At 35.2% G+C, this 17,665-nt stretch overlaps 1 protein-coding gene across 1 annotated transcript; it reads right to left on the bottom strand.

Annotated features, from left to right (window-relative positions):
* Positions 1-1,409: 1,409 nt before the first annotated feature.
* Positions 1,410-15,994, bottom strand: LOC149077578 (E3 ubiquitin-protein ligase MARCHF5-like). Its single transcript, XM_089245148.1, has 5 exons — positions 15,721-15,994; positions 12,933-13,141; positions 7,856-7,986; positions 5,690-6,058; positions 1,410-2,337 (listed from the first exon to the last, which is right to left on the bottom strand). Exons 1-5 carry the CDS (start codon positions 15,816-15,818, stop codon positions 2,104-2,106), a joined length of 1,041 nt encoding a protein of 346 aa, XP_089101274.1. The 5' UTR covers positions 15,819-15,994; the 3' UTR covers positions 1,410-2,103.
* Positions 15,995-17,665: the final 1,671 nt, after the last annotated feature.

The following is a 17,665-nucleotide window of genomic DNA, read 5'->3' as shown; positions in this document are numbered from 1 at the left end:
AAGTGATGACTCTGGCGATACTGAATCGACGAAAGTGTCAGAATTTGCAGATCAGGCGAGCATTAACATCAAACTTTCCTTCTATTTTGACTGACAATAAATGAGAGAATTTTAAAAAGTTCATGCTGCTAAAAAGTGTGCAGAAGTCACTCAAATTAGAGATCACACAGAACATGCTAAAGTAAGCACAAGCATAACCAAGGAGTACTACAAATAGGTTCTGCCTCATAATTGGCGGGTCCATCAAAATAAATGCAGTAGCACTGTTCCTCTAATCCATAAATGATAGAAATTAAATTAATTCATACATTTTCTCATATGCTTAATAATACCCCACATACCACAAATGGAAATGATAAAATAAGAGTTTAAAAAATTGGTGGGCGATGGAATTTTGACATTCCTCTAAAAATATGTAAAAATAAACAATTACTTTTCTGACAACTTTTATATTACAGGCCTGTGCCAGTAATTTGCATAATTTTGTAATTGTATGAGTTTAACTATAACTCCAGATTTTTGCCATAAGAAATAAAATAAACACATGCAAAAAAAGTTACCTGCAAGGGGAAAAAAATTGAAATAAAAATCTGTATTCTTATAATTATTCTTCCAAGACCGACATTACCATTCGATCAGTTTGGATGAGGATTATTTTAATCCATTAAAGATGACTTTGATTTTCAGAAAGAAAAGAAACACTGAGTGGGAACCACTCCCACCATTTATTGGCAAAGAAAAAAATTAAAATGTTGAATGGCAATTTTTTTTTAACTGGTGCCAATGGGTTAAAACTGTGCTTCAGACAAATTCAAACAAACACTAAAACCGGTCTATTAAAGAGACTTTCTAATATTATTCCGGAGCACAATTAGGAAGGAAAGTTTGTTATCTCAACTGGGTAATCAAACACCGGTCCTGTTATAATCCAGGCAAGTGCTTGATAACATGGTTCTTCCTGAAGTGCGCCTTGGCGGTATACCCAAAAAGCCTCTTTTCTTGATGTGCTGCGGACCGAAGAAAAAAACATCTTGCTAAAGCCTGTATTTGTTTTGCCAGCTGCAGACAGGGTCAAAGCCTTCATCTTAATCACAACGCCATTTTTCGAAAACCCTCAATTAACAATTTCATATGCTTTGGACCATTTTAGAACTATTTCATTCACTGCATAGTGCAATGCACAATCTGAAGCATAGTACGTTCAGTGACAGGGTTATAAGAAATCATAAAATAAATTTCCCAAATCACGACACAGATTTTGATTAAACTATCTTATAGAGCCAATTAACCTTCCTAAATGAGAATACATGACCATTAATATTTTCTTTCCCCTTGATCTAAAGTTTTTAACTCTTTTTACAAAGAAAAAAGAAATTGAAGAATTTCAATAAAAATGAACACTGGGGAAATTTGGCAACAAGAGGATCTTTTACTCTGCTAAAACACAGCTGTTATTCAAAGATTACTTCATACAAAGTAATAGTCTTTTATACAAAAAGTAATATCAACAAAGGTTAAAAATATCATAGCACCACGTGAAAAACGGTTAGTGGTATAACATTTCCTCGATAAACAATTTCACGATGACTTTAAGCATCTCTCACACACACATGCTCTCGCAATACCATTACTTACACACCCTAGAATATATATAAATCCTTACATAATTTTTTACAACCAATCTAAACAAAATAATAAAAAATAAAATACATGGATATTTTTCTTTTGTTCAAGTGAAGGGAATAAAAATCTCATTTAGCATATTGTATTCTATAAGCAATGAAATCACGAAACTATGAACAGTTCATAATAAGTTGCTGGAAAAAAAAAAAAGCATTTAAACCAAATACCCCCATTAGAAATTCAATAAATCCCTTTATTATTGTATTAAGCATTGCTTATGTCCTATGTAGAAAATATGAATAAGTCAATTCTTAGCTGTACCTAATGTTTGATACAAATTCCCCCCCCCCATAATGTGTTCAACAATCATATATGTGTAGTATATATATATATATATGTTTCTCTATGACTTTACAATTTTTTTCGCTCATAAAAATCCATTATACATACAAAAAAAAAAAAAATTCGCCAACTTTCCACTCACTGCCTCGAAGAGCTAGTTTCAAGGTCAGTGCTACTGCTCATGGCACTATTACTGCTGCTGCTGCTAGAACTACTTGTGCTGGTATTAAGTCCTGACCCAGAAGCCATTGGGTGGGGGAAAACAGAGTTTTTGTCATAATTCAAGATCTTGCGCTGGCATTGTCTGACGTACTGTTGCTGCCTGAGATACATTTTAAAAACACCTTTCATTGCGATAAATGTTATGCCTCCCTGTATTGAAAAATAAAGTTAAAACGTGAGAATTCGATACATGAAATAACATCAAAACAAATTAATTATACAAGGTGAACTGCACCTAATCTACCAAATGAAAAGGGTTATAGATGAGCCCAAATAGTACATAAAACACCACAGGAACCCTATTTTATCACTAACTGTTTTGGAGCATGAATTACGGAAGGGACATGAGTCAAGTCTGAAAACCCCAAATTTATAAAGTTTCTGAAAGACTTACACATAAACTAAGCACATATTTATAGAGAGTAGAAAAAAATCCTATACGTAACACCATTTTCATCAGAATATCTGGATAAAATGATGAGCTACAAGCACTGAAAGGTAAAAAAAAAAAGCAAAATTGAATTGTCACAAAAATCTGTAACAGCCAATTCCGCAAACGCCCTTCTAGCTACAAAATTGTTCAATTTCACTAAGAGCTTGTCCATTCCTACAGCCTGCAATAAACCATATAAGTGTTTTGGTTCAGGAGAAATTTAGTCTTTTGTTTGCAATATATCACTGAAATCTGCATTCATCAAAGTAGATATTTGACAAAAATTTGGAATTGGTTACAAATTTGGAATTCAATTCAATTTCGCAGAAAAAAATCCTATGAAGGTGATACCATCTCTATCTGGATATTTGAATTTAATGGCTAGTTACAAGCACTACCTTCCTATTCACTAGGGCTACCCTCTTTTGTGAAGCAAATGCTAGGTAGCAACTCAATATTACATATTATGCAGGGTTTCTTGATTCACTTGATGTACAATAGAAAAGTTTTTCGGTATGAAATAATTGAAAAACATGTTATATTGACTACTAACAATAATACTCCTGGCGCTGCTCACATACTGGCAGCATTTCAGAATAGACAAATGACTGTAAAAGAATGTCTGATACACACTGTTTGAGAACCATGGTAACCAAAGTAAACATTCTAAAAGTCATTGTTGAGGCCCACGAGAGCCACTGTTACCCAAGTTTCTTTTTCTCATTTCAGGCATTTGCACAGCTCTGATGAACTTTTAAAGTAGCCTATAGTTTAATTCGGGTCTTGTTTGGTGTATAAACGAAATTTGGCGAAGATCGGTCTAAAATTGTGGATTTGTATAACAGACAGACACATGCAGAAAATGAATTCTATACATATAGATATTGTTTCATACACATTCAATTGGTTGATGCATTTATTATAATGTGTTTTCGACTTGAACAATTTATGCTTCTTCATAATTTACATGTTTTTATTTTTTCAAGAGTGAACTCCAGACTCACTTTTCATATCAACATATGATACAACACCTATTATTATTTTCAATCAACAATCAGGGTATAGCATTCAAGGTTTTGTACAAAAATAAACCCCCATACTTACTAGTTTATTATATTACTGCGTTTTTATCAGGCAAACCTAGTGCCTTCATTGTAATGCCCTGAAAATACTGTATTTACTTGCATACAAGATGAGGTATGATTTTAGATATCAAAATAAGGAAAACTAGATTTATTAATACTCCTTAATTTATTAAGGTTAATTTATTTAACTAAGGTTAGTTATTTAAGCTTAATTATTTATTATCCTCCTTAATTTATGATTTATTAATTTATAACTCATTCCGTTTATTCACAGATAACAGCATTAGATTTTTATGGCGAAAGACGATTTGAATGCAGGTTGACGTTAAGTTGGGGTATTATTGCATAGGTTTTCAAAAATATTCTTTGTTAAACAGTTCTGGAGAGCCAGTGGAGCTTGCAGATAAGTATTGAATACGGAAAAGGGGGTGCCATGGATGGAAAAAGTTTGAGAACCCCTAGTGTAGGGAATTTCTGAATAAATTCTGAGGGTATTCAGAATGGTGTTACAAAATACTGTGGGTGCTTGAGCACAAACTACACCTCCAGCTTTGATACCACTGTGTGAATCCCTGTGTTTAGCCCAGGGTCATGAATCAAACAATGGTCCCCAAAAGCATTGAAAACTTTTTTTGAGATTTTCTTTTAAAAATCCTTGAATTTTCATTAATTCTGGAACACTCTTATTAGTCTCAAACTGCTTCATTCATCAATTTTTGATTATTTCATTAATTAATTTTACACTTTGATTCTAACTTTGATTTTTTCACCAATATTGAATTTTCAACAAATCCCAAATTAACATTTTTTCAATCTGTCAAAATTATCATTTTGACAAATTTTTTTTAATGTTTGCTCATGCATATAGGACAATCTAAATTTTTTGAAGCAGCAAAAATTGAATAAAAAACCCTTGTCCTATACGCAAGTAAATATGGTACTTAGTGCAGTTATATATAAGTTAAGGGTTTATTTTATTTTTCCGCAATTTTTCCTCGTAATACGAGTAAATCTAGAAATAGAATATTTTACGCAGCTACCGTTCTGTGCTGTATCTAAAGATAAGGCTCGAGTTCTATATTTACCATATCTCTAATATTTATACTTCTTTTCATGGGTGGAGATATGGGAGGGAGCATTCCCCACCCGCAGCTTCAAAGGTGGAGTCGATCTAATGTATATATATGAATTGACATTACCATCATTGCGCACCCCCCCCCCCACAATAATGATCATGTCCCCCCAGACTTCCAAGTCTATCTCTGCCAATTAATCTAGAAATTAAAATTTACTAGTGTCCTACAATAGACTGATGGTTTCAAAATTAATATCTGTCAGTTTTCTAAGTCATTCTTTCAAAGGAATTTCAGCAACGTCATTCATGTTACAAGGGGTTGTATAGTTACTAAAATAAAAAATTCAATTTTCATACGAACAACCCAATAAAAAGTTGTTGCCACATTTCTCCTGAAGCCAATAGAAAATTCATGTTTTTAAGTACAATACTCAGAGATATTCAAATTCAAAAATCTAAGAAAAGTTGGGAAACAACAAAAACTAATGGACAGCATTTGTTTTCCAACTTTTCTTCGATTTTTGAATTCAGATATCTCTGCGAATATTGCAAGTGAAAATGTGGAAATTTTATTTGTTCACTTATGGAATGTGCTGCCTATTTTTTTTCCTCCAGATTTGTCAAGCCTTAACTTAAGTATTCTGGAGCAGTGCTCAATGCCTATCAAATGATCTGGGAATGTGCCACAGGCCATTTAAGTGATGTGGAATTGCACTGCAGATCAATTAAGTGTTCCGGAATTGTGATGCTTAGTTCATTTTTACAAAATTAAGTTTGAAGTCTTGGGCCACATCAAATGACTAGATGGGCACAATATGGCCTCCGAGCTATGGGTTGAGCATGTATGACGCACATCATGTTCAAAACAGCAGAGGAGAGCTTAGGCTTATTAAAAAAAAGGCAACTCACCAGCAACGTTCTGTGAGGGTTATAAGGTAAATGATTGAAGAAAACTCTACCAAATACTGTTGCCATGGTTGGTAGTAACAGAGCACCACACAGCACCCTTGAAGCTGATACTGGGTCTGAGAAAGATGGCAGATCATGAGTAGACCCGTTGGTCTGCAACAGGCCCCTCTCGCCAGATAAGCTACCACCAAGAAACATTTTCAGTCCAGGAATGCGATTCCAGTATCTGCGCCATAGTTTCAGAAGATAGTCCTCCCACCTTAGCATTTTGCCCAGAATCAGCATCACTGGGATTGTTGGCAAACCAATCAGTAAGACGAGTGGGTCTGTCTGCTCCATTGTTGACAAACCTTCCTTCTGTCCAAGAATCTGTAAAAACCATGAATAAGGTGATTATAAAAAAAATTTGCATCTCCCCTCAGTCAAGCGAACAAACACTTGAACCGATTCTAGCAAATTACACACCTGGATGAAAAAATAAGTTAGCATATTTACAAATGACACATTATGATCACTATAATTTTTGTAGCACAAGTTATTTTCTGCACACGAGGGTTGATTAGACTGGGGGGCATACCATACCAACTGAGATGGTTACCAGGTGATAATATCACAGCCTCTGTCCCCGTGCAGAAGCCAGACTTCTCAGATTATTTAAAAAATATATATAATTACAACAAAAGTGTGCTGTTGTGCATCTATATCTGGCACATACACACGGAATTTCCAGCACTTGCAATGGCCACTGCTATCATCTTGTGGCTGTTTTTGTTTTATGTTCATGTAAGGAAGGATTCTGATGACTGACTGGGCATCAAACTCACATTCCTGAACATCCTACCAGGGCCATAACTATGGGAGGACAGAAGGATCTGGTGCCCTGGAAGGGTACCAAATTTACACCTTTTTTTGTTCAAAACTGCCAGTTGGAGGCACATAAATGGATACTTGTCCTGGGTGACAGTGTGTATTTTAGTTTTTAGTCGCAGTTCTGCATCCTATGGTGTATTCGACTACCATACTACAATATATTTTAGTACATTTTCTTATCAACATATACTCACCTATCATCCCACTGAATGCTACAGTAGGAAAATCACTCAAAAGGAACACTAAATCACCTCTGACGATGTTAATTTCAATCACTTGTGCATATAAATATAAAATTGTCATGTGAAACTTAAATTTTTTTTATATAACCTCATTCTCTGCTCTAGTAATACAAAACTTACTTCAAAAATTTTTTTTAAAAGATAATGATAAATAATATTTAGCAACTTCCAATCATCAATCACACTTGCTCAACAACAAAAAAAATTGTGTTCTCAAGGAAGTTTCCACTGTTTTATGGTATTTTTGGGCTGCCAATTTCAAAACTGATGTTATTTTTGCTGGATTGGCACTAGTCTTTGGAATTGGCATAGTCTGCACTATTTGGAATAATGCATATTCTGCACTATTTGAATGTAGTCTGTATTACTCTATTTGAAATTTAATTTTCACTTTATCTCAGAGAATGCAGCCAATATGACAAAACAAATACCAGATTCAGAACTACAAAATAACTGAAATATCTTTGCCAATGATTTACTGTATTCATTTATAACACAATTTCAATGTGATTTGTATGGTGCTTATGGTATTACAGTAAAATTTAAGTTGGACACCCACTGTTCCACTGCAAATCCATCCAAATTAGAAAGATGTCCAAGATATAGAGGTACAACATTGGGGACATTGTGTTACAGGATTATGGCGGTTCCATTCAGAACGTTCAATGTAAGGAGGTGTCCAACCCCCCCCCCCCCACCAAATAGGTTTTATTTATTGTACTACTGAAATTTAATTTTCACTTTAATCATCTCAAAAACTAAACCCAATCTGACAAAACCAATTCTTGATTTGGAACCAGTGCCTCAATATCACCCAAAAATAAGTATTTCTGCCAATCATTTACTGTATTTATTTTATATAAGACAGTTTAAATGTGATTTGTATGCTGCTTATGATATTACTACTGAAATTTCATTTTATCTCAAAAACTAGAACCAATCTGACAAAACTAATGTCAGATTCGGAATCAGTACTCTAAAATCACTGCAATATCTTTGAGAACAAAATCAGTGTTTAGCAATGTTGTTATTCTAAAAAAAGAGAGATACAGACCTGCATGACTGTTACAGCACCATAGGTAACAGCAGTCCAATAAATCGAACCAACAACAATGCCAGCTGTAGCTAATGGGCAGACTTTATACATCATACGATCCGCAAAATCTAGTAGGTGGACAAGAGGACCTAACACAAAAAGAAAAGGTTTTAAAAACAGGCTTTCATTTCAGGGGGGGGGGGGGATTCCATTTTCAATAAACTAACCAAAACACAAGATTTTTTCCAATTTTTTTCACAGTGGAAAATCCCATGACACATAACCGTCTTCCACAAAAAGTCACACTTTTTATAACTGTTGAGATTATGTTACAATAAATATTTTCTTTTTCCCAGACTCTGAAATTTCGCCCATGGTGACACTGCTATAGTCACAGAAACAATTTTTTTTTTTTTCTCAAGATCACGTGTTTGCAGGACAGTTACTGTCTAGCCTTTTTTGCACGAACAGCACCAAATAACTAAAATGATGAGTGTCCAAATCTTTCAGAACAATATCTCTGCAAAATACCAACAATAACTCAAATAGTTGATAAGGTTTTCGTGGCCATCATTTGATGAAAATTGTTTTTTTGGGTTTGAAGACGGTCATCCGTTTGAGTTAGTTTTCAACATTTCCCCAACACTAGTGGTTGGTATCATCAGGAGTATAGATAAACTGGATCAAAGTCCTTTGATCCAGTTTATCTCAAATGTTATCATTAATAACTCAAAGTATGATCATTTTCCCCGAAGCACTTCAAGTTTGACAATTTTTTTTTTACATAAAGACAGATACCGTTTTCGAAGCAGGCCTGGCTGACTCGCTACACTGATATGTTTGGCAACAAAACCATTAAGAGCCCTACATGCTTCCTTTTGCACTATACGATCTAGTTACATTTGACAATGCTTGTCTCAATTTTTTTTAAAGATTTACTAGGTTTGCTGAAGTTAAGGGAGGCTAGTTATAGCTCTCTACTTCAGCAGCTCACACCAAAGTGCGTGAAATAAGGAAGGCATGGTCACGTCTCCAGTGGTGTATATGGTAGCGCACTTGTCCAGTTTGCAAGAAGACTTGGGTTTGATCACTAGGGAAGAACAGATGACTTTTCTTTCGGCATAATATCCAGAAAAAGTCTATTTCCTTGACTTACGATGCCTGAAAAATATTTGACCATAATTTTTCATTGGTAAATGAATGAAGCTAGGGAGGCATGTGTGTATATAGGCGATCCAAATGCGAATACTCGAATTTTTCCTTGCCTACAGAAGCTGTCGGTCACCCGCACATGAGTGTGGAATTGTATGGAAACACCATTTTTTTCAACATGATAAAAAAAAACTTGAAAACACAAATAAAGGAGTAGCAGCAGCAAGATCGTCGAATCACGACCACAGAACTTGTAGACAAAGTGAGCAACAGCATTGGATTCCTTTATTGCATTTTGACTAAGAATTTGGGTTAAGAATATCAGTAAAGTCAGTGCCAAAGCTGCTATTGATCGAGCAGAAGTGATTCCATTTAGAGATGCACAGGACTGGAGACTAATGAACAGTGATCACAACTTCCTCAACACAAGCGACAGATAACTTGCATTTTTAATTTCATACAATAACAATGATAAGATAACTCTAGAGGTCGAACAGATAAAATTTATGAATATTCAGATTACAGAATTCTTTTGTCCATCTGAAATAAATGTTATAATTTTTTATATTGTTTATCTGATTTCAGTTTTTGTTGCAGATTGACCAGATGGAATTTTCATACTATGCGGAGATGGACAAATTCCTGTCGCCATGGCAACTAAAGAATTGGTATTGGCACCTAAAATTTTCTTTGTGTAGTTATTAAATTGCAGGCTTAGAGCAGCACAAAATGTCTGATATTTGTGTAGCAGTTTATCTTTCAACATGTAAAAGAGGGTCACTATGCCCTGAAAAAGTCAAAAGACTGGCAGCCCAGTGGTAAGAGAGCTAGCCTCTCACTGTGCAGGTCTGGGTCCGAATCTTGGTTCGGGCATTGATGTTTACTAACACTGACAAGGTTCCCTGGACGGATCATGCTGATCCCTTGGGAATGCATGAGGATCACATTATTTATTTATTTAAAAGATGTTTGAACCTTTTCCTTCAGGTAAAAACTGTTCTGGTGCCTAGTTTTTTTATTGTGATTTGTAAATGTCTGTACCATGCAAAAAACCATTGAACAATTTCTAAACATTGAACAATGCTTATTTACACTTGTTTTTTTCTCGGAAATTCCCATCTATACTCGCCAAATCTACATTTATAAACAAAATCAACAGCACAACAAGACATTTCATGCATTCATTTTCATCAAAAATATTCCCCATTTTCTTATCCCAATTACAGCTTAACAGTAGGAAAAATCACATCTTGTGTTATTACCAAGTCCCAGATGTTGCTGACCTACAAAATAACCATAAAAATGCCTTAAAAATTGGGGGGAAAAATTCCTTAATACGGACACAAAAATGAAACTAAAATAACAAATTTCTTTGGAAACTAATTATGTTAAAGAAAGAAAAAATCCATAAGGTTGGGAACCACCTTTATTCTCATTTCATCAAAAAACTGCCAATGGATTTTTTTTTAAATCAACAATTTCATAATTTATTAGTATTAAATTTAAAATACAAAACTGAGGTAAATTTCAACATCAACAGGTGTTATTGGGGGTATATTTGAGGAAAAATCTCAGATCTACTCTTAGTTAATTCCTCTTCAATTTCAAAAGTTTCGGACTTTCTTTTGTGAAGACATTAAAATATTTTCTACAGTCAATAAGTTCCCTTATCATATAATTTTTTCAAACTTCATAATATCAAATTCGCCAACCTTTTGTCTCTGTTAGCTCTTCAGGTATACCTTTAGCACACCTGAAGAGCTTCTCTGACTTTATCGATAGCATCAATGTGCTGAAGAAGGGGGGGGGGTTTCCTGAGAGTACTGAATAGTGGGAAACAGAATGCTGAAGTTTGATCTTATGTACGCCACAGGGCTGGACAAATTTCCAAAAATTTACATGCCTTTGTCGAGCATGTGACTGAATAATATATGCAGAATTAATATTTTACATACCTAAAAAATACTAGTAAATTACCGGATTTACTTATTTCATTGTAAAAATCATTTCTCATTGTTAAGAATGCACAAAATAGCTTTATATAATAGTTGATAGCACATAATGTTCTTTAAAAAAAAATCATAATGAACACCCAAAACTTTTAGTATAAATCATCTGAATCTGCCTTATCACTACTGTTACTGTTTACATGATGAAAATCAGCAGTTTCCTCAATCTTATTTGTCACGCTGCCTCTTTTGTGAGAAATTGTTTTTAGAGATTTGAGGTCAAATCTATCAATTTTTGGACTATCGATCTTGATCCTTAAAAACATTTGTGCAGTTATGAATCGAAAATCTGATAGGTCAATTTTTCAGGCTCTTGGTGTCTGAAAAGAATTTGGTGAGTTACTGCTCATTTTGCTCACGGAGTCATAGCTTATTTACTTCCAGGACCGGACTTGAACAGGTGTGAGGGACAAGAGTAGCACCAAGTCGCAAATATCAAAATAAAATAGATTAAAATGCATCAACTATATAATTTATCGCAACTGCCTAACACAGTCCTAGCCAGAAATTAAATAAGAATAACTAGTAACTCCTAATTTAGGAAGCACCACCAACAAACCTTATTATACATGTCCAGGAAGTCCTTATTCAAGCCTTTTTCTTCTCAACCGGTTAGTGAAACATACCGTCAATTGAAAAGAATTCAAATAACGTGCTCATTTTACATGTCATATATTACTATATCAGGTAAACTTCCTGAACACGCTCTATTTATGTACCATTAAAACCCCATACAGTTTTAGGGAGTTGTAAAATGACTAATTTTGCATCGCCGCTGATAATCACAACACGAAAAGTGTTTCAATTTCTTTTTGTTTTTATGTGCTCACTTCAGGCATGTGATTGAAAAAAATACATGACTATTAAGAATTTTTGCATGCCCATTAAGCATTAATCCCTAATCTGTCCAGCCCTGGTACACTATCTATTCTTCGATATTCCCCAAGCAAAACAAAGCTTGCGCGAAATCTTACTATACATACCAACATTATTCATGAATCTGCAGATTTGAAAATTTTCTCCTGTAGTACATGCAAGTACTATCAGGATCTCACGATCAACCTTTTTTATACAATGAAAAGAACTCGCTCAACATCCCATATAAGATCGGAGTTCCTCACTTTCATTTTTTTTGTTTGTTGAAGTGCCCAGGACTTTTTTTTACTATAAAATTGAACATTGGAATTAAAACTAAACTTCACCTATTTTCTATAACGGAAAGTACAAATAAAACAATGAAATTAACATACGCTTAAAAATGTTAAAAAATGCACTAAAACTTGAAAATATGCCTTTAAAGTGAAAAAGTGTTAAAAATGCAAAAACACAAATATCATCAACATCCAGGTTACTACTATACTCAAACCACAATCATGAGAAGAAAAACAAAACAGATCATTAGAAACTGTGACAAAAAAAACATGATTCATCATATTTCCAATTCGACCATTTAGAGCAGAGATCAATCTATTTTCCAGTCAGTCACAAGCACTGCATGTACCCATCATCAAAAGACGAGCACTCTTACGGCAAGTTTGACATACGAATGTATGAAATAATTAAGGTCTATAGGCCCACGAGTGTACAAGATACAGTTGAAATTCAGGAGCCAGTCTCAGAGAGTTGGCAACTTTAATCTATATATATAAAATTGATTCTCTGCATATATGTTCTCTATACAAATCTACAGTTTTAGGCCGATCGTCACCAAATTTTGCATACAAACAAAACAGGACCTGACTTGAAAGAGAGGCTATTTTAAAAGTTCGTCAGAGCAGGGCAAATGCCCGAAATGGACGGGGGAAATAAAACTTAATTTAAACCCAAGATTGTGGGTTCAATTTCAGCATCTAACTGGGCGATTCTGAATTATAAAGACAGACAACAGAGAATTTATTTTCGGAATGCAAGACTTTGAACATCTGTAAAATTACCAAAAGGTGGGAAGACGAGCACATACTCAGCATTACACTGAGGACAGGATACTTTCGCGGCCGTGTTGCCTTTCTGTTTTTCATCTATCCAGCGCTGCAGGCAACTCTGATGAACCCACTTGGTTGTTCCCCTGCAACGGCACGGCTGAACCCATTCTGCGTTCTGGTCATCCTCTGCGTTTGCAAAGCAAACCCAACAGCTGATTTTGCTATTAAAAAAAAAAGAAAGAAAAGAATCAGAGCAAACTTTAAATCTAGATGAACGATGACGTCAAAAGCAAGTGTGCATTGCAAAAGATCAATTACAACAATTAAAAAAAAAAAAAAAACTTCAAAAAAAAACCTTCTTGATATCTAAACAAAGATATCATTTAGGACTGTTTCTCTTGAGCAAAATACAGTGCTGGCTCCTAAGAAATATGGCTGGTGCTCCTAAATGCTTTTCTGATACGTCAAGCCTCGCAATATGACAAGGATGACATGCTTAACCTTTAAGAGAAGGTGGGCCACTTCATTGGAAATAGAGTGAAAATTGATTGCAAGGGCCACTTATTTAGATGGGATTTAGGCCAACGCCGGAGGTTAATCAATTGATCAGTGAATGTGCAGCGGCATGTTTCACTGATCCATAAATGAGCTACTAGACACTAATTGATTCGTAACTTCGTCACTCAAGTGATGTGAAATCACCGCAGATCACTTCAGTGATCTTTAAATTTGCTCCGAGATGGAACATGCAGTATAATCCAGATTGCCAAGGCAGGCAAAATGACGCAGAGTTACAGTAACTTTTCTAGATTTTTCCACTCCAGGTGGCATTAGTAATATGGGCTATACAAATAACAATCTTCATATAACATTTGAAATGCCGTCATTTTGTTTTCCATTGTTTAAACACGTCATTGTCTCGTGACTAGGACTAGCCTGGATTTTTTTTTTTTGTTGTCAGGTTGTATTTTCCCGATACCTTTTTTTTTTTTATAACTTCTGCCCTGTTTATTGGCATGCCTTCCGTTTTCAGTGTTGTAAAGAAATATTTTAATTCATTAAAAGAGTCTGGATAAATGGAGAGCCCTGATCGGTTTTTATTTCAAACAGAGTCTGGGTTTCATTTTTTTTATACTGAGAATATATAATTATTTATATTGTTGTTGGTTTCCGCTTTTGTTATGTGTTCTAAAAGCAGGCAACTTTCGTCCCTGCTGTCAGATGTGTTTGGTGCCGAAAAAGAGTGGATCAAAGAAGTTGGATTATACAGCACCTGTTCCATTGAGTGATCTGAAAAACCTCTGAAGGTCATTTAAATGACCTGAAAATGTGCTACGGATCAATTGAGTGATTTAGAAACACCGCAGACTACTCAAGTGCTCTTGAACAGTGTTTAATATTACTTAAGTGATATGTAAAGGTACCACAGATCAATAAAGTGGCTTAAATATGTGCCGCAGGTTACTTATATGGTTTAAAAATGCACCGCACACTTAATTGGTCTGGAATGATGTCAAATGTTACTTTGAGTGATATGTAACTGCGTCGCGGACAGTAAATAGACATGGGAATATGCCACTAAGTCACTTAAGTGATGTGCAACCGCACCGCAGTTAACTTGAGTGATCTGGGAATATGCCACTCTGTCTTATAAAATTACACAGTGGGTCACTACTCAAGCAATTTGTTTATGTGCCGCTTAACTTTTAACATTACCATTAGGCCCCCGTGGGAATCATCCTTATTCTAGTCATTTTAATAGATTTTAGTTTGTTTTACCTTTTTGTCTCTGGGATCGTATGTCCACCGATTGGCCACCATCTTATGTTTGGTTGCCAGATTCCGTATTATAATTTTTACAATATTTCCTTTTCTCTCATGAAATTATATAAATTAGATGCAAGCTCAACACCGCACCTTCGATCTTGTGATTGGTTCCATCATAAAGTATTCTGGGAATGCTCCTATATAAAAACCAGATAGAGATGTGCTTCTTTCTTCGATTCTACTACTTCCGACCGTCCTGTCTTAATCACTAAGGCGTCACGCCCTGTTAAGGTGTGAGCTAGATCGTCTCTCGAAAATAATGAATTGAAATTGTAGAGCTGTGCCCTTGGCACCTCACCCGTCTTATCGCTGGACTTCATGTGCAAACCCAACGTCGTCGTGATCCCGTCGCCTGTGGATTGGTTAGTGGCCAGTTCCCTATGCAGTGGCTGAGATGTGACCTCAACGTGTGTTTGGAGATACCAAACTCGTCTGAAGCTGGTGTCGGGGAGTTTTCTGCTGTGACGTAGACAACTGGGAGTGTCTATTGGACGATGTGAACTAATACGTGAAAACCTGGACATGGCGGTGAGACTGTTAAGTTTTATTGTTCTGTTATAATATTGAGAGAAAGGTTCAATTGCGATAATTGTTATTAAAACTTTATATCAATAGTTAATATATAATTGAATAAATACTTATAGTTTAATCAAAATCTTGTTTCTTTCATTGCTGTCATCCATTCAATGGTTACTGGGGTAAAAATATTAAAGAACCAGGAAATGCAGCAAACTCACTTTTACAAAATTAGGTTTGAGGGCGTCATCAAATGACTCCAAGAGCCATGTCTGGCCCCACGGGGTGTATGTGCCATAACATGGTGACTATCACATTTTACGTTTGTGGGGTGGGGAAATGAAATTGACAAGGGAATATCGGCGTTTTATTTCACAAAAAAGAAAATAAATTATAGTCTTGATGAATTAGTAATTATTTAATGATAATAATAATAACCATTACTGTTGAAACTCACCAATCATTTTCGTTGATAGGATTGACAGGGGCTGCAACAGAAGTTTCAATGTTCACCTTCACAGGCTTCGTATCTCCTTCAACATGATTATCTGACATGACTCAACTCACTCCTCTTGAATATTTTTCTTAAAAATAAAAACTGAAAAAAAAATTCTGTTAGAAATTCAAATTAATTTATTTCCCGGGAATTTCAAACGCATAGAAGCAGAAAAGGTTGGATCAACAGGAAACGCTAAAGGAGTTTTATTTCAATAAAAACCACAGGCAGACTTGACTCACTATCGAACATTTCGAATGAGGATACAATTTACTCTCATGGAGCGTCGCGACTCCATCCGTTTTAACATAACCTCAAAATTTTAACCACAGGGGATTGATGAAGGGACATCGCTTTACTTATAGCTCAGTGCGCCAGTGAGATACTAAAGAGAACGCCTAAAGAGTGACTAAATATAAGAAAAACAATCCCACTTATGAGTAAAATTTCTAATTTGAGTGAAAAATAAAGCCTTACTTCCAGATTTCGCGTGATAAAATCTGTTTCACTATCATCGATGCAATTGGTATCACAGGGTTTTTGCTGCCATCTATTCGCTCAAATAAGTACTATAAAAGATATCACGGTGATGATAACTCTCATTATCGAAGTCAGGTGCCGGTACTAGTTCCGTCCAAGGTTTGATTTGACTGATATTGATCATGGAAGATCTTTCCTCCATGGATATTGATTGCTGTGAAGTTTTTATTTTGTCACCAGGTGGCAAAAGATTGCAAACTAAGCTGACCATATCTTCTCAACAGAAATACGGGAAATTGGGATTCAAAATACGGGACATTGCCAATTATTGCTAAAAGTAACAAACTGCCAAATATTTGAGAAATTACGAAAAAATCAAAATGGCGGGAAATAAAGCATTACTGCGAATTGCAGTGGATTTAAATGAATTCCACGAAATAAAACGTTCACAAGACAAATGTGAGAGATTAATATTCTTATTTATAATTGTAATTATCATAATCTAATTTATGAGTGGGGAAAATAGTTTCATTCTTTGACTTTAATAATGAATAAAAATTCAGGTAAGCTTCGTTTAAAAAACGGGAAAAACCGGGACTATACCAGGAAATACGGGACGTATAGTCACCCTATTGCTTTCTCCGTTTCGTATAATTTTTGCGTGTGACCACATTATTATCCTTACTTTACTAGATATTCCCATATTTTCTTGTTTTTGGCTGTCAAGATTTTTTGAATGTTCTGGTTTTTTTCCCTTTTTGTTCCCGAGCATCAATTTTCAATATTAACTCAAATTGTTGAAGGTAAATTCTATAACTTTTTAATTATATTACGATAATTATGGATAATACAGTCGAATCCCATTATAACGAACTCCAACAGACCGGAGAAATCACTTCGTTATAACGAAATTTCATTATAAAGGAATTCCAGGTTTTTCATTAGGGGCTGTTCAAGTATTACGTCAGCAAATTTTTAGCATTTTTGACCCCCTCCCTCCCCCTTGTCAGCAAAAGTCAGCTAAACTCTGCCCACCACCCATCAGAAAAATTTCGTCATCAGCTCTGCTCCCTCTGTATCCTAATGCATATTGGTAGGATCAGAGACGTACACAGGGGGAGGGGGGGGGCATGGAGGGGCTCGGGGGCACCGACGATTAAAAAAAAATTTTTTAATGCAAAAAAAAAAATTTTTTTTTAATTGAAATTTGAGAAGAAAATATCTTTATATATCATTATAATCCATTTTTATAATCTCGCATAACGGCCCTTGGTCCACGGACCAAATATGGCCCTGGGAATTATCTGATGCGGCCTGCCCTCCTCAAACCTAATTTTGAAAATGAACTAAGCGACACATTTACAGATAGCTTAAGTGGCCCGTGGCACATTTTCAGATCACTTAAATGACCTGGGACACAGTTCCA

Source organism: Pholcus phalangioides, unplaced genomic scaffold (assembly GCF_987345545.1).
Source record: "Pholcus phalangioides strain wild (caught in Gottingen) unplaced genomic scaffold, Ppha-v1.0 ptg000015l_1, whole genome shotgun sequence".
NCBI lineage: Eukaryota > Metazoa > Arthropoda > Arachnida > Araneae > Pholcidae > Pholcus > Pholcus phalangioides.
Note: the sequence above shows the minus strand (reverse complement) of the source record. Positions and strands in the feature narration are given on the sequence as shown.